We start from the raw sequence: 25,472 nt of genomic DNA on the forward strand, positions 1-25,472 counted from the left end.
TGTCTTCCTGGTATCGATTTCAATACCAAGCTGTTGGGTACTGGAAATTTCATTCATGAGAAAAGCCTGGATGTACAGACAGCCAGAAAACATAACGCTCATCGCCTTGGCTTTGCTGGCACAGAGGCATTAAAAGAATGCATTAAGGATGACAGAATCCTAGAAAAGAGATGTAATAAAGGCAAAGACTACTAACTAATTCATAGCACAGGATTAGAGAATGTTTGTTTAATTTTTTTCATGTTGCATTTCCATGTAGAAGATCATAATTTCTTTTGTACTTTTACAGGAGTTTTCCAGACTTTTGTAGACGTAACGTCGGCCAGGACGGCGGTGGGCCACGACTCTGAGGGCAGATTGATCCTGTTTCAAATCGACGGCCAGACCGGAGAACGAGGGTGAGAGAAACACTCTGAAGTGTTCATATTTCATACTTTAATTCACAGCTACTGGCTCATATCCTCTACTCAAACATCTACTCAACCAGATGAGTGAAACGGCGGTGATATTTTTATTCATGCTGGGTTAAGAGGATGAAAGACAGCCTCCCTCTAGGAAATAAAAATAGAGCTGACACATGTGGACGACAGAAAACAGATGATAATTTATTCCATTAGTATAAAGTGACTCAGAGAGATTTGAGTTATTGCAAAGTGCTGCAAGAAGGAAGCAGATATAGGGCATTTATTTATTTCTGCATGGCTGAACCACAATGAAGCTGAACATGGAAACATAGAAAAGGTCATGTAGTCAGGCAGACTCCTTTATGCTCTCTGAATTTCAGTAGATATACTTTGATTGAGTGCAATTCGACTGTGGGATGAAGCCGGTTTTGTTGGTTCCAGACAGGCAAATGGGCCCCTGATAAACCCAGAGAATGGCCCCTGATAAACCCAGAGAATGGCCCCTGATAAACCCAGAGAATGGCCCCTGATAAACCCAGAGAATGGGCCCTGATAAACCCAGAGAATGGCCCCTGATAAACCCAGAGAATGGCCCCTGATAAACCCAGAGAATGGCCCCTGATAAACCCAGAGAATGGCCCCTGATATTTTGACCACTTTTTGCTTCTTGTTTTACCCATTTTTTACTTTACCTGGCAATTTTTTTATTTGTTTTTTGCCAATTGTCATTTGTTTTTAACCTATTTTGCCTACTTTTAACCACTTTCACTATTTTCAGTCCATTTTTGCTTTTTTGTAAGCTGTTTTTACCACTTTTATCCCACATTTGCCTATTTGAAGCCCTTTTCACAATTATTCTATTTATATTTGCCATTTTTTTCTACTTTCAGACCCTTTTTCTACTTTATCTGGCAATTTTGGCAACTTTTTTGCCACTTTTTACTCATTTTTGCCACTTCTATCCAATTTTTGCCTACTTTAACCCCTTTTCACCATAGTTTCACCTCATATTTGCTACTTTCAAGTCTTTTTGACTCTCCTTAACCCCTAAGTACCACTTTAAATGGCTATTTAGCCATTTTGACCCCTTTTTGCTGTTTTCTGACATGTTTTTGCCTGTTTTGACATGTTAGTACCTATTTTCATGCATTTTTTGCCACCTTTTTAACTACTTTTCATCATTTCCCATCATTTTACCCCTTTACTGCATTTTGTGACCCAATTTTTTCCCTTCCTGCCAACTTTTTGCCTTTTTACCCTGTTTTCACTTTTTTTTCCAACTTTAACCAACTTTTGCCACATCCAACCATTTTTTGCCAGACTTTTGCAATTACTCAATTTCCCTTAAAGCTGTCTCAGTTCCTTCTATTTCATTTTCTGATATCCTTACATATGTGAACATGGCTTAGCTGTGAGCGCTTACATTTTTTTCCAGCTGGTCAAGTCGATGTCCCAAACCACATTGTTATCCTTATCAGAAAAGGTCATTCTGTTTTAAGAAAGGGGTCCCAGATTTCGGATTCTACTGTCTCAAAGTTTTGTTTAATAATAAAAGGCTCTTGTATATAACACCAGTATAGTCTTGCATATTTCCAGTAAAGGAGGTGTACAGTAGTGCTTTGGTCAGCTGGTATTTAAGATATTTAAGGTTAAAGCACTTCTATGATAATTGCTCTGTCACATAGAAAGACTGATGAAGAGTAGCAGACTGCTGAAGGTTAATGTGAAGGAGAAAACAAAAGATGGACATGGACCATAGAGAATAAAAATAACCTGACTGTATCAGTGATAAATTGAGGTGCAGTAAAAGGGTTACTTTGTGAAATGAAGAAATGCTAACAGCCCCACGCCGCCTCTCTCTCCACTGATCGATCGTATTGATCCGTCTTCCCCTGCAGCAACCCCTCAGACCTGCGGCAGTCCTGGAGATTGATGTGTTGGTGTTAATGATCCGACTTTGAAAGCACAATAAGCTGACGTGTGTGTGTGTTTGCTGTGCTGCGTTTATCTCTGCTCAATATTAGACCTCAGACCTTCACCACACGTTCAATAAAACGTCCTAAAGTCAGCTCAGACCAAACAAAGACCGCCTACTCACATGCTGGCCATCAGCAGGGAGATCAGCATGAACTCTGACTCGGTCTTTGGGAATTATACTTGTGTTTTTAGGATCTGGTATGTTAATATTATTCACAGTTTTATGTCTGGTTTTTGCTCTGTGTCGTGTGTTTTTTGGCTGTTGGTGTTGGTCAGTGCATTTTTCTCCATAATTTAGATCAAGAAGTTGAACTTCCTTATGTTCTAGAGCCATCACTAATATAAAAACATCTCTCATAATATTAGAATATTTAAAAAGAACAATCAAAAAGGATTTATCACACAGAAATGTTTTCATTGTTGTGAATTATGTTCATTTATGCACATGTAATTGGTCAGAGCTGCATCTATGATGGGTGGTGTGGAGCCAGTCAGTCTGTGGTCCTGCTGGGGTGTTATCTCTGATAGCAGTCTTCAGCTGGTCTGGATTGTTGAGTCTGGTGTCTCTCATTTTCCTCTTGGCATTTACCCAGAGATTCTCTATGGCAGGGGTGTCAAACTCAAGGCCCAGGGGCCGAATCCAGCCCGTGGTACAGTTATACCTGGCCCACAAGGCCATTAATGTTTTCATTATAACTGGCCCACAGGTATGAGGTCTGCAGATTTCTTCAGTATAAAATGTAGGTAAACTTAACCTCAATGATTTAAAGTATCCTTAAGTCATAAAAATGTGAAAAAGTAAAGAGTAAAAAGAATTATTACTATATATTGTATAAACTATATATATTACTATAAATGTTACTTTTTATTGATATTTTGACCTTTTAGATTCACAGTTTTAAATTTTAAGTCATATTTCACATTTTGAACTTGTGATTTTACATGTATTCTCAAAGTCTGACCTTTAAAAGTCATGATTTTAAATTTTATCTCATATTTTGATTGATAAAACTCTGATTTTATCTCATTGTGACCCTTTAAACTCATGATTTTGAGTATCTTAATCATATTTTGACTGATAAATCTCATGATTTCCAGTTTTATCTCAGAATTTGACCTTTTCAACTTATTATTTTGAATTTTATCTCATATTTTGAATTTTATCTCATATTTTGACTGACAAAATGTGTTATTTCCAGTTTTATCTTTTATTTTTACCTTTAAAACGTATCATTTTGAATTTTATCTTGTATATTTGACTTAAAAACCCACGATTTTGACATTTTATGTTATTTTGGATTTAAAATGTTTTTTTTTTTTTTTTTTATTTTATCTCATATTTTGACTGATAAAACTCATGATTTTGAATTTTTTTCTCATATTTTGACCCTTCAAACTCGTGATTTTGAATTTTTTCTCATATTTTGTCTGATAAAACTCATGGTTTTCAGTTTTATCATTATTTGACATAGCTGAAATGAGTAGATCTTTATCTGTTCACACTGGTTTTCTTTGCTTCTGTCTGTATTTATTATTTTGTGTGTCTGTACAGAATGAATCTTTGGGAGCTTGCAGATACTCTTAAAGAGTATGGGATCATTAACGCCATCAATCTGGACGGAGGTGGGTCCTCTACCTATGTGGTTGATGGGACATTAGCCAGCTACCCGTCTGATGAGTGGTAAGACAATTCATCCCTTCAAGTCTACAAGACCTCCTTTCACTCTGTTCTCTGTTTTTACACTGAAAAATGGAACTTAAATTATTTATCTTTTTTTTAATGTGTTGGCGCTGTTCATAGGTTAAGTTTTATTCAACTATTCATCCTCCTCTTTCCAGTAAACCAGACAGGAGGTGGCGCTGTGGTCGCCCCATCTCCACCATCCTCTGCGTTCATCTGCCGCGCTGCAAACCAGCAAACTGCAGCGGAAACGGAGAGTGCGTGAATGGACACTGTAAGTGTCGGGACGGCTGGCAGGGGGACGGCTGTGACTCTTTGGTGTGTCAGCCAGCGGAGTGTGAACCACACGGCGTCTGCACGGCCGGTAAGCGAGAAGAGACTCCATCATTTCAATTTAATGAGGATTTTTTTTCAAGGTTGGGAGTTCGTCTGTTAGTACCCAAAAAGGTGAATTTGTTGTGCAGACAGGAGTTTAAGCATTTCAAGATAAAAACAAGTAACAGCATGAAAGTGCTTTCAAAAACACAGACTCTAAGATGTTAAATTTCGTTTTGTAGTTAAAGTGCATTCTCTTGTGCTAGTTTTGTTTAGAGATGCTGTTTTATTTTCTTGTTAGGTGCAAAATAAAAGCCAGAGCAAAGAAGCTGAGAAGCAAACTCAGAATTTAAAGGATGAGAACTGTCATAGAGGGTAGAGCTGCTGCAGAATAAGAGTGAAGATCTGCTGGGTCTGATGGGTCAAGCTGTGGTTCATCTCATAAAGCACTAATGATGACCAGCTGTGTAAATCTCTGCTATTGTGATGTATAAGCCAGGCCTTTGCTCTCTGTGTTTTCAGGTGGTTGTGTCTGTGATGCTGGATGGAGAGGAAAGAACTGCAGTCAAGGTAATCTGCAGCCTCATAAACACACAAACGTACAAACACCAGTTAAAAACCCTTCTTCACTCCAGCATTGATGTCTCTTCTTCTATGAAGTGTGCCTACCTGGTTTCTATGGCGACAGCTGCAATCAAACCTGCGCCTGTATTAACGGCGGCTCCTGTGACGCTGTCCATGGACACTGCACCTGCCCCTCTGGTTTTCACGGCGACACCTGTGAACAAGGTAGAGCCATATCCCAAACAAAGTCTGATCTAGTCAGGCGTTTTCAGATTTAAACGTACGTAGTTCCTTTTTCTACGTGAAAGTCATAAAAACCTTCAGCTTTAATGCTTAACTTTTCTCTGTTATTTCCATCAGTGTGTCCTCTGGGGTTCTTCGGTCCATCCTGCACTCAGGAGTGTCGCTGTGAAAATCAGTGTCCATGTGACCCTCAGACAGGAAGCTGTAACACAACACTTCCAGAGGAGACCAACAACACCTTACACACAGGTACGCACATTTATATCTGAACTATGTTGTCATATCTAATTCTGTTTATTCATACATTTATTTATTTCTTAAATTAAAATAGAAGTCAATGATTGTCAAATCTCGTAAAGCCACATTTTATTCAAAATAGAACATAAACAACATATCAGATGTTAAACTGAGACATTTTACCTTTTCTTGAAAATATTAGCTCATTTTTAATTTGATGGCTGCATCACATCTCAAAAAAGTAGGGACAGTGTCATGTTTACCACTGTGTAGTGTCCCCTCTTCTTTTAACAACAGTCTGTAAAGGGAAGTGAGGAGACCAGTTGATGGAGTTTTGGGAGAGGAATGTTGTCCCATTCATGTCTGATGTAGGATTCTAGCTGCTTGACAGTCCCGGGTATTTTTCTTTTTCTGATGCTCCAAGTGTTTTCTATTGGTGAAAGGTCTAGACTGCAGCCGGACCAGTTCAGAACCCAGACTCTCCTCCTGTGAAGCCATGCTGTTGTGATGGATGTGATATGTGGTTTAGCATCATCTTGCTGAAATAGTCAAGGAGACAGGGACAGAGACGTTGTGAGGATGGGAGCATATGTTGCTCTAAAACCTCTCTCTACATTTTGGCATTGATAGTTCCTTTCCAAATTTTAGAGCTGCCCACATCATAGGCACTAATGCAACCCCATATCATCAGAGATGCAGGCTTTAGACCTGAGCCAGGAGAACAAGCTGGATGCTCCCGCTCCTCTTTAGTCCCCAGGACACGGCGTCTGTGGTTTCCTCTGACCACAGAACAGTTTTCCATGTTTCCTCAGTCCATGTTAAATGAGCTTTGGTCCAGAGAAGACGGCGGTGTTTCTGGATCCTGTTAACATATGGCTTCTTCTCTCCATGATCCAGCTTTAACTGTCATTGGTGGATGGCAGGGCCAACTGTGTTGACAGACAATGATTTCTGGAATGTTCCTGAGCCCATGCAGTGTTTTCAGAACAGAATCATGTCTGTTTTAAATGCAGTGGCCCCTGAGGGCCCCTTCAGCCTTGTCCCTTGCTCACAGAGATTTCTCCAGATTCTCTGAATCTGTTGATTCTACGTTGAGGAAATCTCTGCCCATCTTTACTTCTGAGAGACTCTGCCTCTCTAAAATGCTCCTTTTATACCCAGTCATGTTCCTGACCTGTTCCCAGTTAACCCAATAAGTTGTGAAATGCTCCTCCAGCTGTTTTTCATTAGTACTTCTTACTTTTCCAGCTGTTTGTTGCCCTGTCCCTACTTTTTTGAGATGTGTTGCTTCCCTAAAATTCCGATTGAGCTAAGATTTTTCATGAAATAATTAAATGTCTCAGTTTCAACATCGGCTATGTTGTTTATGTTCTGTTGTGAATGAAATATGTGTTTATGAGATTATATTTCACACAGTGCCCCAACTTTTTTGGAAACAGGGTTGTATTTTGCCTGAGTTATTTATTTAGTTTGTGCTGATGTTTGCTCTGGGTATGCATGAGTCTGAAGGTGTGTTGTTGATACCAGCCTCAGTGTCTGTGTGTTTAAATGCTTCTGTGACAGAGTTTTTATTGCCGTGTTTCAAGTGTGTGTGCGCTCACATTTAGCTAATGTTTGACTATTTGCATTGAGCAGACGTCCAAACAGTCGAGCTGTTGTTGCTGTCAGTGCAAACAGAGCAGCTCTGTGTTGGCTTAACTGGGAGAACTGGAAATGTTCCTCATCAGCTCCCAAAACACAACACTCTGCCTTTCTTAGTTTTTATGTCTCCTTGCATCCATCTCTCGCTGCGCTGTTTCTTCGTCTTAGCTCCTCCCTGTGACGAGCTGAAAGAGAGACGTTAGGAAGAGACACGAAGACAGAGGAGGATAGTTTAGCAAATAAGAAATCCTTAACTTTCTAGTGTCAGTCTGAGCAATGGTACGTTCTGATGACGATCTGCAGGGCTGATTCCCCTCAAAGCCAGCTGTGCAGATGTTCCACGAGGGAACCCCTGGTTTATTTATTGTAGCATAAATTATTGAAAATAGCTGATTACCAGTGGTATTACTGGTGTGAAAGCACCCTTAGTTTCTCTCTTCATGGTCTGATATATTTTGTTATGGTCAAAAGCGAACCAACCAGTCTTCTATCCTAAGATAAACTCTGCTGCAGAGATAAAAGGTTCCTACCCACACCCAGACACTCTGTGATAAGGTCTTCAAACACACTGAGGACGCAATAATGTCAGACAATCATCTGCAGTCTCACTTTGCTGCCCTGTGGGTACAGTCAAGGTCCCTGAAGGACTCGCTTTGTTTAAAACCTGGAACCTGCAGCTGCACGGAACAAAACAAGATGACTCCCTGGCTGAACTATCAGTGTAGGCATCATGCTGTGTACTCTTCTTTGTGTGCATTTGTACGTTTCTGTGTGATAACTATTCAAGCATGGATTCAAACTAGGGCTGTCCGATACCAGAATTTTAATTTCTATATCATACTTGTGCAAATCAGACAATAACAAAACTAGGGCTGTGCAATTAATCACAAATTAGGTTACATCACAATATGGCCTGCTGCAATTTACAAATCCCAGAAGCTGCATATATTATTATATATATTTTCAAAAATTTTTTTGCAGCAAACAGTTTGTTTGGTTGTTAACCACCAAGTCTGGAAATGGAAAACGTGCAGGATCCATAATATTGACTAAGTTCTTCTTCTCCTCCACAGCGGGTCACTGTCTAGCCAAACAGATGTTTACTTCATGGAGGAGAGATGAAGAAGCTCACAGGGAGCGGCCTCATCTGACAGAGTAAGTGTCAAAGGTTCATCCACGTGAACGGAGCCTCACCTCTGTGGTCCATCTTTAACAAAAACCCTCAAAACAAACAGCTTCACATGTCAAGACACTTTAGACTATTTTTCTCTGAGCCTGTTTCCTGTAGGCTTTTACCTTTTTCTTAACTGCAAATGCTGCATTCCACATGTTCTTCTTCTACCCTGTTCTGAGTCGTTAAATTCACAAACACAAATGAACAAACGTAAAAACATTGAAGACCCTCTGGTGTTGGGCAAGGTTTTCGTTGTCCGAACTTCAGGGGTGTGTCCAGACCTTGGTTCTCCCTTGTAATCTGATTGGCCACCCCAGATGCTTTCCTAAATTCTGATTGGCTTGTTGCATCATCATTGGGTTAAATGAGCTATTTGGGCTGCAGCAGGTTATTAGTTGCTTTATTTGTATTTTAACTTGCACATTTATTTTTGTTTGTACTTTAATTAAATGGAGCCACCTCCATAGCGGGAAAGAAGGTTTCCTATTGCTGTATGCAATGGAGAAGTTTGTTTTTGTAGAGTTATAGAGTTTAAGAGTTGTTGTTCAGCTGGCTGCTCTAATGGGAGAAAAGTCTGTCTTATACTTCCACTGAACACCCAGAGAAGAGCAGATAGAAGATTAATGCTGTTGAACGCTCCACTGGTTCTTTAGGGCAGTGGTTCTCAACCTTTTCAGCCCACAGCCCCCAAAATAAAGGTGCCAGAGACCAGGGACCCCCACTGTACCTGAAGGTGGCTGAACAGCCATGAATATTCAAGAATAGCCATGTGCAGACAAGGCTGTCCATAAGGGGGGATAAATGTGTAGAAATATTATGACATGATTACCTGTCATTGATGCAAAGGTCTGAACCTTTCAAAATAATGCTTTCACACTAGGCATGAACCAGACCGTGGTTCTGTTTGGTCCGGACCGAGACCACCTCTTTTGGTCAGACCGAGGTCCGGCCGTTTGGTCCAGACCACGTTCCAGGGGAGGTTTCACACCTATCATTTTGGTTCGGACCAAACAGAAAAGTCCTAAAGTCCGGGCCAAACGACGTAGGTGGGAAAGCCCCCTAAATTAGACAAAAATGGGTTTTAAGAGGCAAAAATGTGCCAAAATTGGTGTTAAAAAGTGATGAAAAAGGGTTAATGTCTGGTAAAATTGGTGTCAAGTGCTTTTTTTAAAGCATCTGGTGACCCCCTCTCAGTGTCTCGCGACCCCAAGGTTGAGAACCACTGCTTTAGGGAACAGTGGAAAACGTCCTTACCCTGCCATCAAATATTGTGTTAACTTGATCTTTAAGGAACATTACAACCCCAGAGGTTGGATGTCTTGGTTTTAAAGTTATTCAAATACAGGAACATAATATCGTCATGATACTTCTATTTAAAGTAGACACGACTAATGGAGATAAAAGGGTTGATAAATGATATTTATTGAAGTGTGTGAGCAACAAACTTCACACCAGATCCTGCCAGACTTTCTAAATTAAACTGGAAATGCAAAAAAGGACAGAAAGAAAAAGGATTGTGTTGCTGGTTTTAATGAGAGCAGAGATTTTCCTCTCTTGTAGAAATGTGTTGTGAGCCGAGGTGTGAAATCGTCCCATCTGCTAACCAAATGTCAAACTGAAGCGCTGTTTTCTGTCAGTGAGGCTGAAAAGTTAAACCCCCATATTCAAGATTAAAAGACAGAGGTAGAAAACATGTCAGAGGCTTTGGATTCAATTTAAGAGGATCTTTTTGCAACAACATGAGAACATATTATACTCAACTGAGAGATATTAAACAAAAATCCTGGAGTAGTCCTACATCTGGCCTCAACTCGTTCCATCTAAACCAGGCTGACGCATTCATTAGCCCCCTTACCTTTCACATGCAAGTGAGGAATTGTTAGTTGTTCCTATGGTTACCGCAGAGCGCTTTGTGAAGGGGGACCGTGGTCACAGATGGAGGAGAGAACTTCATTTATGTTAACCCTTATTTTACCAAAACAGGGCCACATTCATTCACACTGTTTGTGCCGTTACATGTTCTTCTCCACATCTCTGAAAGCTCTGAGTTTCCTGTCTCAGAAGAGCAAAGGCATGAAGAGTCACATTCCCAAAAACACATGAATTAGAGCTTAACGGAGGAATGGTTTTGTTCCTTATTGAAGGAGAAATGCTGCAGAACAGTGTGAGGAATAAAGACTGTGTTTGCAAAATGTACAAAAATAATCACCCAAACTTCTGGAGAAGGTGTGTAAGAGAGCTCTGCTGTATCTCTGTGGCTTTTTTTTCAGACAGGAGAAACAAGCTGAGCCAGGTTTAAATTATAACTATTAGGGTTACTTACTAGGGCTGGGCAATTAATCGTAAATTAGATTAAATCGCAATATGGCATGCTGCAATTTTCAAATCGCAGACAGTGCAATATTTCTTTAACCAGAAAAGTTTAACCAGAAAAGTTTAAAAATATCAGTTTGATACAATCTTTTTTTCTTTTTTTATGCTTTATACCAGAGTCACTAAACCCTGCTCAACTAAAGGGCAAAAATGTTGAAAAATACCTTTGCAAGAGCCACAATCAAGTGGTGAAAAGTGGCAAAAATAGCTTGAAGTAGTTTAACAGTAAGTTAAATGTGGCAAAATGCTCAAAAAGCAACAAAAATGGGTGGAAATGGGCAAAAATGGGATGAAAAGGGTCAGAAAGTAGCAACAAATGTGTGAGAAGTGACAAAAAAATGAGTTACAGTTGGCATAAAATGGTCCAAATGTGGCAAAACTGTGGCAAATAAATGAGTGAAAAGTGACTAAATTGGGCAAAAAGCAGTCAAGAGTGACAAAAATGGACAAAAAAACAGAAAGAATTGGTATTTAATTGCATAAGGTAGATGAAATGGGTGAAAAGTGGGGAAAGAATGGTGAAAAAGGGCAAAAATGAGATAAGAGTGGCAAAAAGGAGTGGCTAAAATGGGCAAAAACTAGGAAGAAAGTGGTATTTAATGACAACAGGTAGCTTAAATGGGTGAAAGTGGGGAGAAAAAGGGTGAAAAAGGGCAAAAATGGGCTAAAAGTGGCAAAATAGGCAAAAATGCCTTCAAACCTTCAGGTAACCTTTTAATTTTTTTTTTTTTACGAAAATCTTACTTTTCGTACTCATGCATTTATTTTTCTTCCTCCAAATGTGAATAATGTGAATATCCAAATGTAAGTGGACGGAAAAACATTTTTCTGAAAGTGTTCCATGATTTTTAGGCCCCGTTCACACAGAGACAAATTCAGGAGTATACGCAAAAGTTTTTTGTTGTATCGGCGTTTTATCCAAATGGAAATGGCTTTTTGGGAGGCCGTATACGCTCCTTTTTAATACTGGGTCTCAGAGTGAACAAATCTGTAAACTCCCACCGTTTCATCTCTGTGTGGACAGCCAGCCGCATCTTTCTTTAAACAATTCCATCACACATAGCATAGCCCATTTACGCTGCATGCACATGCCCAACCAAAACCACTATGGCGGATTGTAGGGTTGTGTTCATGCTGCAGAAGCTACTGAGTTTATTCTGCTTTTACAGAAAAATCTGATGCTCCTTTACCACCACCGAGAACAGCATATACCAGATGTTCTTAAATCCACCTCAGAGAACAACCAGAAGGGGAACCAGGAGAAAGTTTTTTGCAGTTTTTTGTTATCTTCTTCTCTCTTTAGGTGCATTCCCGTGGTAGTGTCACAGCTTTACTTACAGGCTTGGCATATATACTACGGCGTTTTCCGCCGTTTTCAGTGGTTCCATTTAGTTTTTCAAAACGAAACGGAAATATATAATTTTTGTCTCTGTGGGGACAAGGCCTTAGATTCAGTTTTTTACAAGTTGGTGAACCCCTGCCCATCTTTTCTTGTGGGTGACTCTGCCTCTTTGAAATGCTCCTTTTATACCCAAACTTACAGTTGTTTCTGGTTAAGTTCATAAAAAATCTGCAGGCATGTGCACTCTTGAAAATTGTGTGTATTTCCATTAAGAAGTCTGCAGCAGGAATGTCATGCTTTACATATCATGCAATTATTCAAGTGACATTTTTTAAAACAGTCTATATTTCAATAGTCTTTCTTCATTTTTGTACTTTTTTCACATTAAATATGAGAAAGACATAAAAATGACCACCTATTTCAACACAAAAATTCCTAACCAATTTGCAATACGAGTCAAAATCATCACAATTAGATATTTTTCAAAACTCTTCAGTCTGTGTTTTGCTAACATTTTGCTGGTGTAATTAGGGCTAAACAATTTGCAAAAATTATCTAATTAAAATTTTTTCCCCAACGATTTAATATGTGATTATTCTTAGGTCAATATCATATATTTTTCAGCAAATTCAAGCAATAAATAATTCCATAAATAAGACAATGTATTGAAAACAATGAAATTATTTCAGAAGCAATTAATCCATAGTAACATGAATCTAGATTTGGGGGTGCAACAAGCTTTAAGCTATAAAGGAGGAGGCTGGAGTGGAGGAGGTGAGTCTGGCTACCAGCTGATCACAGCTGGGGTGTGACTTTCCTGAATTAACGCTAGGCTTCATCAGTTTCAGATAGAATGAGCTAACTATTTTTTCTCGTATTGAAAATGTGATGTCATTTGCTTTGTTTAAGGGCATTATCATTTTTATGTCACTCATTTTGATGAAGAAAAACATACATAAAACACAAAAAGGATGATTTTTGTAAACTATTAGATAAAGAATTACACTTTAATGTTTGCATAATTTGCATTAAATCTCTGCTGCTGCAAAAAAAATTGATTTATTAAACCATTAACTTATGCGATTTGATCATTGCAGCAGGCCATATTGTGATTTAATCTAATTTGCGATCAATTGCCAAGCCCTAGTTGTAATGCAGAATGATCTATTGCTTGTGTTTGTTGGAAAATACTTAAGAACTTAAGTAATTGTGTATCAAATCACAGTTGCAATAATTTGGGAAAACACTGCAATTAGGTTATTTTCCCAGCCCTAATCAGAATCCACATTGACTTGATGATTTCACAGTGGGACAGCTGTAAACACCCTAACAATTCCAGGGAATGGGCCTCAATGAGTCCATGAGTGGGGTGGTTGAGATTCCTGATTTGGGCTTTCTTAGGGAAGTTTGGTCTGTTGTGGAGCTGCTGTGAAATACAGCACTTAACAAATTTATTAAACCACCTGTCATATTTGTCTCAAAGACCATCCAGCATCATGAAGTGCTTTAATGCGGACTCTTTCATTTTCACTGAGCTCTCCACGTTTTACCATTTTGAACAGGAATGAGGAATTTCAAACTGAATTCACCCAAATGTGAGCCCGCTCACCAGCCTTCTCTGAGAAGTCAGAAATGAATAAAGCATAACATTCAACCACTAAAACTTATTTTTCTGTTCAGGAATGCAAGTAAATAACTATAATTTGACATTAATAAAGAAATAATAATGTGCTTTACTATTTTTTCCGTTTTTTTGTAAATCTGTAAATTTGAAAATTCATGGATAACAATAATAATTAAATTTTAGCATTAAAAATATCATTTGGGTTAAAGAGCTTCTATATATTGGTGTATTAACCATTGTAGAAACATAAGAAATGATTTTGGTAATTACCAATGCTGTTAATTTAGGGCAGCTGTGGCATAAACCTTACTTTGGTCAGGGTTAGGGTGGTCTAATAAATGTGTTAAGGACTGTATATTTGCCATTTTTGATGGGAGTGCAAAATTTAAGCTTTTTTGAGCCCTGTTACATCAACTCCCGTGCAAAAAATCTTAACAGAAGAAGGAAACACCTAATAAATAATTAGTTTGAATGGGGTACTCAAAATGTTGTAGATGTAGAGGCTTTCAATATGGACTTTACAGACTGTTTATTTGCACTTTACAAAAATAACGACCCAAAAATATATATATATAAAAAAAGAGACAACTCAGACTGAGTCCAGTTACCCTCTTGGATCAGGTGTTGAATATCCAAAAATGAATGTTTATCAGGCTGTGTCAGATCAGAAGATGCTTTACTTGGTATTTATGTGTTGTCTTTTAACATAAGTAAGTTTAACACTCTTCTCCTGGTGTAACATCCTGCACACTGTACTTAGTTTAATCTAACCTCCTCTGTCTCTCCTCAGACGTACGTGGCTCATCATCACCATCACTCTGGCCTCTCTGCTGTCAGCCAGCCTGACGCTTCACCTTGTCCGAGCGTGCCGAGGATCAGCGGCGGCGGCAGCTCACTTCTCTGAGTGGCGAGATTACTCCTTAGTCCCTCTGACGGAGATCAACGGAGCCGCTGTGGATGAAGAAGACGATGTAAAAACAAACACGGGAGCCTTTATATTAGACGACTCGGACTCTCAGGAAGAAATCTGGTCACCGCAGAGGTCGTAGCTGCGAGGAGACGGTCTGTTACCACACAAGGAGAAATGACTGAAACATCTTTGCTTCAGCTCGTCTGCAGATTTCTACTGAAAAGAAGAGCCAAGCACATCTTTTTAACTCCACTGATATCAAACTACCTTCCAGATGTTTCCATTAGTGTCTGTCTGCTGGTTTGGATGTTTTTCTACAGCTGAGGTCTGTGAATGTGGAGATAGGAAAGAGGATATGTAAGCATCTGTTTGAATCATGATAAGTATATTTTTACCACCAACATCAATCAGTCAGATCACAGCACTGAAGCAGTGCTATCCTTATATGGATAAAAGCACACTGTTAAAAAAAAGTGTAATATAAATGATTATATCCACTTTAATGATGATGTTACAGATAGTAGAAAGACATTTATGACATATCCACATCTCCACTGGTTCTCCAGGATGTCAAAGGATCTCTAAGAGTAAGCCTTCACTTCATTTTAGTTTTTTATTTGGTATCTAAGTGGCTCATCAGTACAGAAATTTGGACTTATTGTTGTAGACATGCTGTTATGGCTATAACATCATCTTTAGAGGTCGCTTTGAGAAGAGCAAAGTTTAAAAAAACATCAAACTTTACCTGACAGCACCTCTAACTAGAAGTCCCCTTTCTGTTAACCCAGAGAGTGTCCTGAGTCAGGGTCTAGGGAGGGTGATGGGTTCACTTTGTTGCCACGTATACGTTTGATTTTTGGTCTCTCTGTGAGGAGGCTCTGCTCTCTAAACAAACTGTCTGCGAGGTTTTTATCTCACTGGTTCTGGTTATTTTTTAGATGATTGTCAGAACACACTGAGCACCATGTCTGAATGTTAAATGACTGTAGGGTTAATGTGTTTGCATCATGTGCCAACTCCGATAAAAATGAAATAAACAAGCACAAGTTCGTACTGTCACAATGGCACAATTGCTCAGTCTGTTTATATGTCTCTGTTCAACTAACAGCTTTCTATCTCATGAGGATTCTCCCTGCACATTAGAAAACATCTGTTTTATAATGTCAGTAAGGAACCACTGCTAAATTGTAATTAATCCCTGACCACTTTTTTACATTATTCATACAAAGAAAATATCAATCATCATTACTCAGAATGAGTTGTTTTACATCCATCAGCTCAATAACTGCTCTCATACAGACTCTTTACATTGGTTATTTTGTAAGAACAAGATTTTTGTTCTGTACTGAAAAGAAATGCCTGATATCCCCCCTAATACTGGCGTCCATAGGTTAGCCAGTCTGACCTAGAGACAGCGGAGTTGGATAAGGAGGAATAATGGGCAAAATTAAGGTAGATAAAACCACTCATCTTCTCTGTTCTTCCCTGATCTAAATTAGAGAGTAGTGGGAGGTAGAGCTAAAACCTCGTCCAGTGGGGAGGGGGGGCTAGCTACACAACAACCACAATTAAAATACAGTGGAACCAGGAAACATGAGAAGCATCATATGAATTATATCAATAACCCAGGAAGCACCGGTGCAATCTATTGTTTAACTATTGTTAAAGCCCATACGAGACAATATTAAGAACCATTGTAGGAACCCATGCTACAGCTCTGGCAACACAAGAACCATCATAAGAACCACAGTTAGAACCTAGGCAACACAAGAAACGTCATAAGAACCACAGTTAGAGACAAAGGCGACACAAGAAGCATCATAAAAACCACAGTTAGAACCTAGGCAACACAAGAACCATCAGAAGAACAACAGTTAGAACCTAGGCAACACAAGAACCATCAGAAGAACAACAGTTAGAACCTAGGCAACACAAGAACCATCAGAAGAACAACAGTTAGAACCTAGGTAACACAAGAACCATCAGAAGAACAACAGTTAGAACCTAGGCAACACAAGAACCATCATAAGAACCACAGTTAGAACCTAGGCAACACAAGAACCATCATAAGAACCACAGTTAGAACCTAGGCAACACAAGAACCATCATAAGAACAACAGTTAGAACCTAGGCAACACAAGAACCATCATAAGAACCACAGTTAGAACCTAGGCAACACAAGAACCATCATAAGAACAACAGTTAGAACCTAGGCAACAAGAGAACCATCATAAGAACCACAGTTAGAACCTAGGCAACACAAGAACCATCATAAGAACCACAGTTAGAACCTAGGCAACACAAGAACCATCATAAGAACCACAGTTAGAACCTAGGCAACACAAGAACCATCATAAGAACCACAGTTAGAACCTAGGCAACACAAGAACCATCATAAGAACCACAGTTAGAACCTAGGCAACACAAGAACCATCATAAGAACCACAGTTAGAACCTAGGCAACACAAGAACCATCATAAGAACAACAGTTAGAACCTAGGCAACACAAGAACCATCATAAGAACCACAGTTAGAACCTAGGCAACACAAGAACCATCATAAGAACCACAGTTAGAACCTAGGCAACACAAGAACCATCATAAGAACCACAGTTAGAACCTAGGCAGCACAAGAACCATCAGAAGAACCAAAGACAAAAACAAGAATCCTTGTTTACCTCAGGCAACCTAAGAACCATATCAAAAACCAGGCAAAACAAGAACCATCATTAAAAAAATTTTTAAGAACTCAGGAAAAACAAGAACCATAGTTAGAACTCGGGCAACACAAGAAACCTTTATGTCTGCATGGGTTGTCACTCATCCAGGTCATGGCTATCTAAATCTTGGTTCTAAAGGGGGGCATTGGACTTGATTGAAGTACTTAAAGTAGTTCTGCCTGTCCTCAAGCCTTTTGGGGGAGGTGCAAAACATCTTCAAGAATTTAAATCAAGTCCAGTTCCCCCCTTAGGAACAAGATTTGGACATGAAGGCTAAAGTAATTAAACAATCAAAAACTAAAATACGTTTTTAAAGGTGAATAAGAAAATGTTGACAAAAGAAGACTGTATTACGTGCACACCTTGTCCTCTCAAGCAGGTTATTCAAAGTTTAGGGGCTTTGATGGAAAATACCTGATTACTTTTAGTTTTAGGTCTCGACTTTCACGGACCAGGAGGGCCCAGTCTGAAGCTCTGAGGCCGCAGGCAGACTCAGAGGTAGTTCTAATGGGTAGCTTGGAGCCAGACTGGAACCAGTTCTTAAACTAACAGACAGCCAGTGTTAGGAAGCTAAAACTGTGGTGATGTGGGGTCAGTGAGAACCAGTAAGAAATTGAACTGCTGCATTCTGGACTGGTTTGAGATGGGAGAGTCAAATATGGACCCCAAGTTTGATCTGAATAGTCTCGCAAATTCTCTTCCTATCACCATCCGGCCTAAGCTGCATCCTCAGACCTTGTCCCAGTTAAAGTGATTTGCGTGCAGATCCATGGAGTCTGCTCTGACCCGGAGCTGAGCTGAAGTTTCTCCCTCAGGTCAGTTTACCTTCAGGTTCATCTCTGTCAAATATCAGATAACTGAAGAGTTCGCTCCACCTCAGACCTCCACCTCACTGTAAACTTTGCTCCAGTTTCACTCTGGTTTCCTCCCTGGCTGTTTGTCTGCACTCTGACATTTCACTGCAGAGGAACGCTCTGCCTGCGTTACAGCTATGGTTTTATATAGAGATATGAGAGATCTTAAAGAGGGTTAAGCTCACAAGTTTAAGAAAAGAATAAATGATAAAAATGTTGGACTGTTCCTTTAAATCTACCAAACCTGTCCTCTTTTCCCCACAGCTCATGGTTGAAATAATGGAGATGTTTGATTGGTGGACGGAGGAGGATGTTTTGAACGAAGCTGACACAGCTCTAAACCTCCAGGCTTCAAAACATCCGTGTGAGTTACATCACGGTCTACTGTACGCACATTTCCCTCAGCGCTGACTGACAGGCAGAGCACTGACTGACAGGGAGGCGGCCTGTAAACTCACGGGATGGTGTTCAGCAGGCAGCTTTGACCTGCAGGTCAGCAGGAATCTGGAACATGGTTTCAGGAGAATCAGGTCAACCATGTTTCTTCTTCTAAACCTGCCGAGCTCACGTTCAGCGCTGCAGGCAGTTAGACTGCTCCAACGTCGACTGAGAGTTCAGCTGACGCTGTCTGAGCTGCAGGCTCTGTGTCATTGATGGAGGACTCTATCATACGGTTTTTGAAACCTAACTGATTTTATAAACAAGGGAGACCACAGACAGACAAGATTCTGGTCCTATGAATGCACAATCTAGATCAGTGATACTCAGCGTGTGATGATTTGTGGCTCTTTTATGTCTTAATTTTTAAATATTCCCCCAGAAAACCTTCCAAAGGTAAACTTCTTTGCCCTTTTTCACCATTTTTTGCCACTTTTCATCCATTTAAGCTACCTGCTGCCATTAAATACCACTTTTCCCCCTACTTTTTCCCAAATTTTAACACTTGATTGCAACTTTTTACCCATATTTTGCCACTTTTATCCCATTTTTGCCCTTTTCACCATTTTTTCTCCCCATTTTCAACCATTTAAGCTACGTTTTTGTCATTAGTTACCAGTTTCTTCTTCGTTTTTGCCCATTTTAGCCACATCTTTTTGCCAATTTTCTCCCATTTTTGCCCTTTTTCACCATTTTCTTTTGCCACTTTTTGCCCATTTAAGCTACCTTTTACCACTAAATACCCCTTGTTTTTCTAGTTTTTGACCATTCACTCTTTTTGTGCCACATTTGGACCATGTTTTGCCACCTGTAACTCATTCTTTGTCACTTCTCACCCATTTTTGCTACTTTCTGACCCTTTTTCCGTGTTTTCTCTCCATTTTAGCCCTATTCACTCATTTCTGTTGCTTTTTGACCATTTTTTGCCACCTGTAATTTATTTTTATTGCTACTTCAAGCTTTTTTTTTTTTGCCACTTTTCACCTCTTAGATTGTGGCTCTTGTAAGGGTATTTTTCAACAATTTGGCTCTTTGGTTGAGTGACACTGTTCTAGGGTATTCAGCCAGACCATGAGACCACACATTTGCTCTTCATGGTAAAATCTCCAGTGGAGTGATGAAGTTGAAAGACCTAACTAAAGAGAAGTCCCTTAAATCATACTGCACTTTAAATTCTGGGCATGTTTCTGAGAAGTTAAAATTCTGTCTTTTCTGTCTGCTCCAGTCTGAGTTACAGAGAGAAGAAGAGATGATTGATGTTGGTCATTAAACGCCCTGACAGCCTCTCTGCAGACCATCACTGATCCTGTTTGCATCGACCATCTGCAGAGGAAAACATCTTTGATTTCTCCTGCAGACATGCAGCAGGAAATCTGTTTCCGTCCATCCAGTTTCAGCTAAAGAGATTGGCCATGAAAGTCAGTTTTTCTTTGATATTTTGCAGTAATCAATCTTTTCATTTTGTTGTTTCGTAGACATTAAACGGCCAAAGAAAGAGCTCTCAGTACTGAGCTAAAATAAAGGATCCAGATCTCAGAAAAGAGCACCCATCATTCCCAGTGAGTGTGGACGGCCATGCTTTTAGTTTACTAGCAGAATCAGGCTGATTAAAACGGCTGCTGGTCTTTACTGTGTGCCAGTGCTCCATGCATCTACACAACCAAGCCAGAGTTTATTTCAAGTAAAACTAAACATGTTATCCTAAAGGATGGCCGGACTAAGACTAGCTGAAAATAGATCTTTGTAGATAAAAACCTGAAAACTAGAAGACTAAAACATTGCAGTGCAGGACTGTTGGACGGTCAAAATCCAGGATATCTCCACTCTATGAATAAGGAAAGGACATTTATAATAATTTTACAAGCTGGTTATTAACCTGCTGGGACCTGAGTTTTAGTTTGGAAAGCAGTTTTAGTTTCCCCACTTATCTGAGATAAGAAGGACCTGATAACTTTTAAAAATCAGCTTTGTCTTTGAGCAGGAATTTCTTGAAAATATTCCTTTTCAAAACCCTGAAAAATTCCCTAAATAAAAAAAAAGTTAGTTTTATTCATTCTTAAATATATTTTCAAAGATACAACAAAAAGTACCCTAAAATTTCACTAAATAGTGCTCAAAAAAAATTAGCAAAAAATGTATTATCAAGCCTATCATATTTTTTTCCCCAAAAAATCTTTTAAATTCCTGAAAGTTTTCAAGCAAACTTCCCAAATTTCATAGAAAATGTACCCATAAATTTCTAAGCAAATTCTAAGGAAAAAATGAAAGATCCCCAAGAAAATGACCAAAACATCCAGACAAATTTCTTAAAATATCCATGAAAATTTCAAAGGACAACCCCAACCACCCCTACCAGGACAACCCTGTTTAGAGATCTGGATCATTTACCTCAGCTAAATAATGAGAGCTGGTTTTTGCTCCTTTTACGGAAACATTTTGCCTTTTTTATGACAGGAAATAAAGGAACCTGTCTCTCTAACAGGAGCCGACTCTCAGACCCGGCTCATCCCGTCTCCATGGTAACTATCATCTTGAATTGAGTTGTGATTTCAGTCTCATCAATACTCCACTAGATTCATTTGCTAAAATTGCGTCTCAGTGTCCTCAAAAAGCATGTTGATGGCAACAAGAGGAAGAAAAGCTGTCAAAGAGGCGCTGCTGGCCTCAGCTCATGGCTTATTTTTGTGGGCTGTTGTTTGATAGGACAGATGGAGAGTTCTGATATCAGGTCGTCACTGAGGACAGATTGTTGATGTAGAGTACTGAATCAGAAGTGCAGTCACCTGATTTCAGAAAACAGATCATTAATGCAAATATAAACATAAAGTTTGTCTGAATTTAAAAGTGTGATTTACTCTGTGAGATGACTGTCTTTTAATCAGCCCTTTGAAGGAAACAGGCCTCAGTTTTATGACTTCAGCGCTATTATTAACCGACTATGAGCCAAGAGCTGGAGGGCACGGAGACATGACACTGATAGAAGTTGGAGCCAATCAGATGCAGGGTTTCTGCTCTTTGTCCCACCTCAGCTGATGCAACTTAAAGCAAAGATTTCCCTCTTTAAAAGAATATTCCTCCTGCAGAGAAATAACATGAAAGTAAACGGCTCAAAGCTCAGTTTTCAGTCATTTTCTCTGATGCATGCTTCTGGAATGTTCTGTTTGTTGTTGCAGATTTAAAAGCCTGTCGTGACTTTAAGCAAGACTGAATCCAAACTGTTAGAGTCAATGTCTCCTTCTCTCTTATACGCTTTAAAGAAAGTTTTGGTCTGTTACAGTTGAGTTTCCATTTTAGACGCCATAACCCAATGAGTGTTGCCTTCTTAGTTTTTAAACAAACACAGAGCTCATCCGCCCGTTTTCTCCTCCAGCTGTAGGCCATGGCCGTTGTGATGAGCGGTGCCACTCTGGGTTCAGCAGGTCGGTTCAGTCCTGAACTTCAGGACATAAACATGCAGAGAGAGAGGGAGGAATGTGGGCCGAGCTTTAACACACTGACCTCTGTGTGTGTGAAAGGTCAGAGCTTTACAACGGTGCAAGAATTTTAACACATGACTGAACTAACACGCCTGATCAGGGTGAATGTTTAAATCCAGCTCAAAGAGCCTCGTTCACTGCTAATCAGCAAAAACCTCCTAAAAACAACCAGATCCTCCCAGGTGAGCCACAAGTGTGAATGAAGAGAGACAAGGTTTCACTCTGACTGCTGCCAAACTTTTTCAGCTTCCCAGTGAAATTTCAGGGTGAGCTGACAGCAGAAAAATGGCTTAAAGTGGAAGAAATTGGTTCAAAAAAGGAGAAATTTGACTAAAAGTGGCAAAAATTGCCAAAGAAATTGTGAAAAGCTGTTAAAAAGTGGTAAAATTGGATCATAAGTAGAAATAAATAAGCCAAAAGTGGCAAAATATGTTAAAAATGGCAGACAATTGTCTAAAAGTTGCAAAAGTTAGCGGTAAAAATGGGGATAAGCCGTTAAAAAAGTGGCAAAAATGGATCTTAAGTAGAAATTCATTGGCTTAGAATAGCCAAAATAGGTTTAAAGTGGTAGACAGTTGTCTAAAAGTGGCAAAATGGGTGGTAAAACTGGGGTTGGGTGGTTTAAAAGTGGCACATAGGTGACAATTTGCAAAAAAAGGAATATTGCTGCATATATGTGTTAAGAAAAGAAAAAACAAGCAAATGTAAGGCATAAAATGGTAAAAAAAAAAAAAAAAAGCATTTAAATAGTGTCAAAAATGGATTATAAGACATGAAAGTGTCAAAAGTGACAAAAATGGGAGAAAAAAAGGGGGAAAGTGGCAGAAAATGGGTTACAATTGGATTAAAAGGGATATCTGGCAAATATGTGTTAAGATAAGAAAAAAATGGGAGAAATAGACTGTAAAAATGGGGAAAAGCTGTTAAATAGTGGCAAAATAGATTATGAGTAGCAAAAAATGGCTTAAAGTGGCAAAAATGGGGAAAAGCGGTTTAAAAGTGGCAAAAATTGGTTACAACTGGCAATAAAGGGATATTATGGCAAATACCTGTTAAGAGAAAAAAAGTAGCAAAAATAAGCTGTAAAAATGGTGAAGAGCTGTAAAATAGTGGCAAAATGGATTGTAAGTAGGGATACTGTCTTAAAGTGGCAAAAATGGGGAGTAAAAATTGGAAAAAGGTGAGCTACATGTGTGAATGAAATGAGACAAGGTTTCACTCTGACTTTTTCCTTACTTTTTTATAAGTCAAGCAAAATTTCAGGGTGAGCTGACATAAGAAGCAGAAAAATTGGCTTGAACTGGAAGAAAGTGGTTCAACGAAGGAGAAATTTGGCTGAAAGTGGCAAAAATTGGTGGTAAAATTGGTGAAAAGCTGTTTAAAAAATGGCAAAAATGATCAAAAGTAGAAATTAATTGGCTGAGAGTGGCACAATTAGGTTTAAAGTGGCAGACAATTGACTAAAAGTTGCAAAAATGGCTGATAAAAATGGGGTTAAGTGGTTGTAAAGTGGCAAAAATAGATTACAGTTGGCAAAAAAAGGGAAATTGCAGCAATATGTGTTAGGAAAAGAAAAAAGTGGCAGAAATGGACTGTAAAAATGGGGAAATGCTGTTAAAAATGGCAAAAATTAATTATGAATAGCAAAAACAGGCTTAAAGTGGCAAAATTGGCTGTATAGATGGGGAAAAGATGAGCTACTTGTGTGAATGAAAAGTGAGTTTTCACTCTGACTTTTGGCCAACTCATTCAGCTTCCCAGTGAAATTTTGGGGTAAGCTGACATAAGTAGCAGAAAAATGGTTTAAAGTGGAAAAAAATTAGTTCCAAGAAAGAGAACTTTGGCTGAAAATGGCAAAAATGGGTGGTAAAAATTGTGAAAAGCTGTTTTAAAAAGGTGGCAAAAATGGATCATAAGTAGAAATAAATCAGCTGAGAAGGGCAAAAATAGGTTTAAAGTTGCAGACAATTGGCTAAAAGTGGCAAAAATGGGGTTAAGTGGTTTAAAAGTGGCAGAAAATAGGTTATGATTAGCATAAAAGGGATATCAGACAAATGTGTTAAGAAAAAAGGGGCAAGAAATGGTGGTAAAAATGGTGAAATCTGTTAAAAAAGTGGCAAAAATGGATCATAAGTACAAATAAATCGGCTGAGTAGGGCAAAAATAGGTTTAAAGTGGCAGACAATTGGCTAAAAGTGGCAAAATATTGGTGGTACAATTGGAGTTAAGTGGTTTAAAAGTGGCAAAAATGGGTTGATTAGCATAAAAGAGATATTGGGTAAATATGTGTTAAGAAAAAAATGACAAGAATTGGTAGTAAAAATGGTAAAAAGCTGTTAAAAAAAGTGTCAAAAATGATCATAAGTAGAAATTAATTGGCGTCATGTTGTCAGCTCCCGTCATGGGATGATTTTTGTGGAACAGCAGACAGAGACGTGCCGTCCATATGAATATACAGCCTCCTCCCACATTAATGATGAGCTCCAGGAAATCTTCACAGAGCTCTACTTCATCAGTATTTTTATCCCACTTCTTCAACTGTGGGCCAATAAAAAATGAGGTGATATTCTTAAATAAACAGAACCATGACGACAAACAAAATCATTACCCAGCAAGTGTTTGGTGCCAACAGCTGAAGGTCGTTGACCCGGCCGTGGCGAGAGGACGGCGTTGTGTAACACACAGTAAACATTAAACAGATTATGTAAAGGCAGCGGCCGTCTGCTGTTGTGACACATTAATGTGGTCACTTATTATGTTGGTAAAGCAGGACATTATGTCCAAACAAACAGATCTCGCCACACCTCCTGTTCTTTATTAGAGCTCAGATTAATGAGGATGATTGGAGCACAATTCAGAGTCAAACAGGAGGAACACGAGACGAGCAGAGGGGAACAGTTTGTCCCCTGTCTTTGGGAAATAAAGGATATTTAGTCTGAAAGTCTAAGCAAATAAATCAGTATTTTTAACAGAAATGGGTGCTCTCCATTCTTAAAATAAAATTACAAACTATTTTCATCCTGTCCACATGAAAACACAAAACACTGTTTTATTTTCAGACTTGACCCACCAACCTGATCTGGGTCAGGTCAAAAACCGCCATGGGTGCCTTTGTAGTGTTGTATGAAGCTAAGCAGAAGTTTGAGCAGGAAGAATCTTTCATTTCCATCCTTTAATTAACCCTCTGAGTCCTCAACTGTTTTCTTTTGACTTTTGTCTTCAAAAGCTTGTAAAACATCAACCCTGGGGTGAACAGTCAAGCTCTAAACATCCTTTTCTTCAGGACAACCTGGGCCTGCTTCAGTAATGTCACTGGAATTAGAAAAAACATGGGACTATAAAGAGAAAAGAAAAAACTAATTGGAAATGAAGATTTCTGTGTGTTAAACACAGTAGTCGCACTTGTTCTCCCATCTCTTTGGGACAAACGGATTAAAAATAATCATTCTGTGACAAAAAGTCTTCAAAATATTCACATTTTTACAAAAACATCTTTAAAC

General features: G+C 39.0%; 1 protein-coding gene across 1 annotated transcript in view; it reads left to right on the forward strand.

The window, feature by feature from the left end:
• Positions 1-15,544, forward strand: part of LOC121514144 (N-acetylglucosamine-1-phosphodiester alpha-N-acetylglucosaminidase-like) — a 32,970-nt gene extending 17,426 nt beyond the window's left edge. Inside the window, exons 5-12 of the mRNA XM_041794239.1 lie at positions 290-398; positions 3,934-4,062; positions 4,221-4,426; positions 4,900-4,947; positions 5,038-5,166; positions 5,302-5,433; positions 8,136-8,217; positions 14,366-15,544. Of these exons, the coding sequence (XP_041650173.1) occupies positions 290-398; positions 3,934-4,062; positions 4,221-4,426; positions 4,900-4,947; positions 5,038-5,166; positions 5,302-5,433; positions 8,136-8,217; positions 14,366-14,624 (1,094 nt within the window). The 3' untranslated portion in view covers positions 14,625-15,544. The remainder of the gene's footprint in view (positions 1-289; positions 399-3,933; positions 4,063-4,220; positions 4,427-4,899; positions 4,948-5,037; positions 5,167-5,301; positions 5,434-8,135; positions 8,218-14,365) is intronic.
• The last annotated feature ends 9,928 nt before the right edge of the window (positions 15,545-25,472 follow it).

This window comes from Cheilinus undulatus, linkage group 8 (assembly GCF_018320785.1).
Source record: "Cheilinus undulatus linkage group 8, ASM1832078v1, whole genome shotgun sequence".
Taxonomy (NCBI): domain Eukaryota; kingdom Metazoa; phylum Chordata; class Actinopteri; order Labriformes; family Labridae; genus Cheilinus; species Cheilinus undulatus.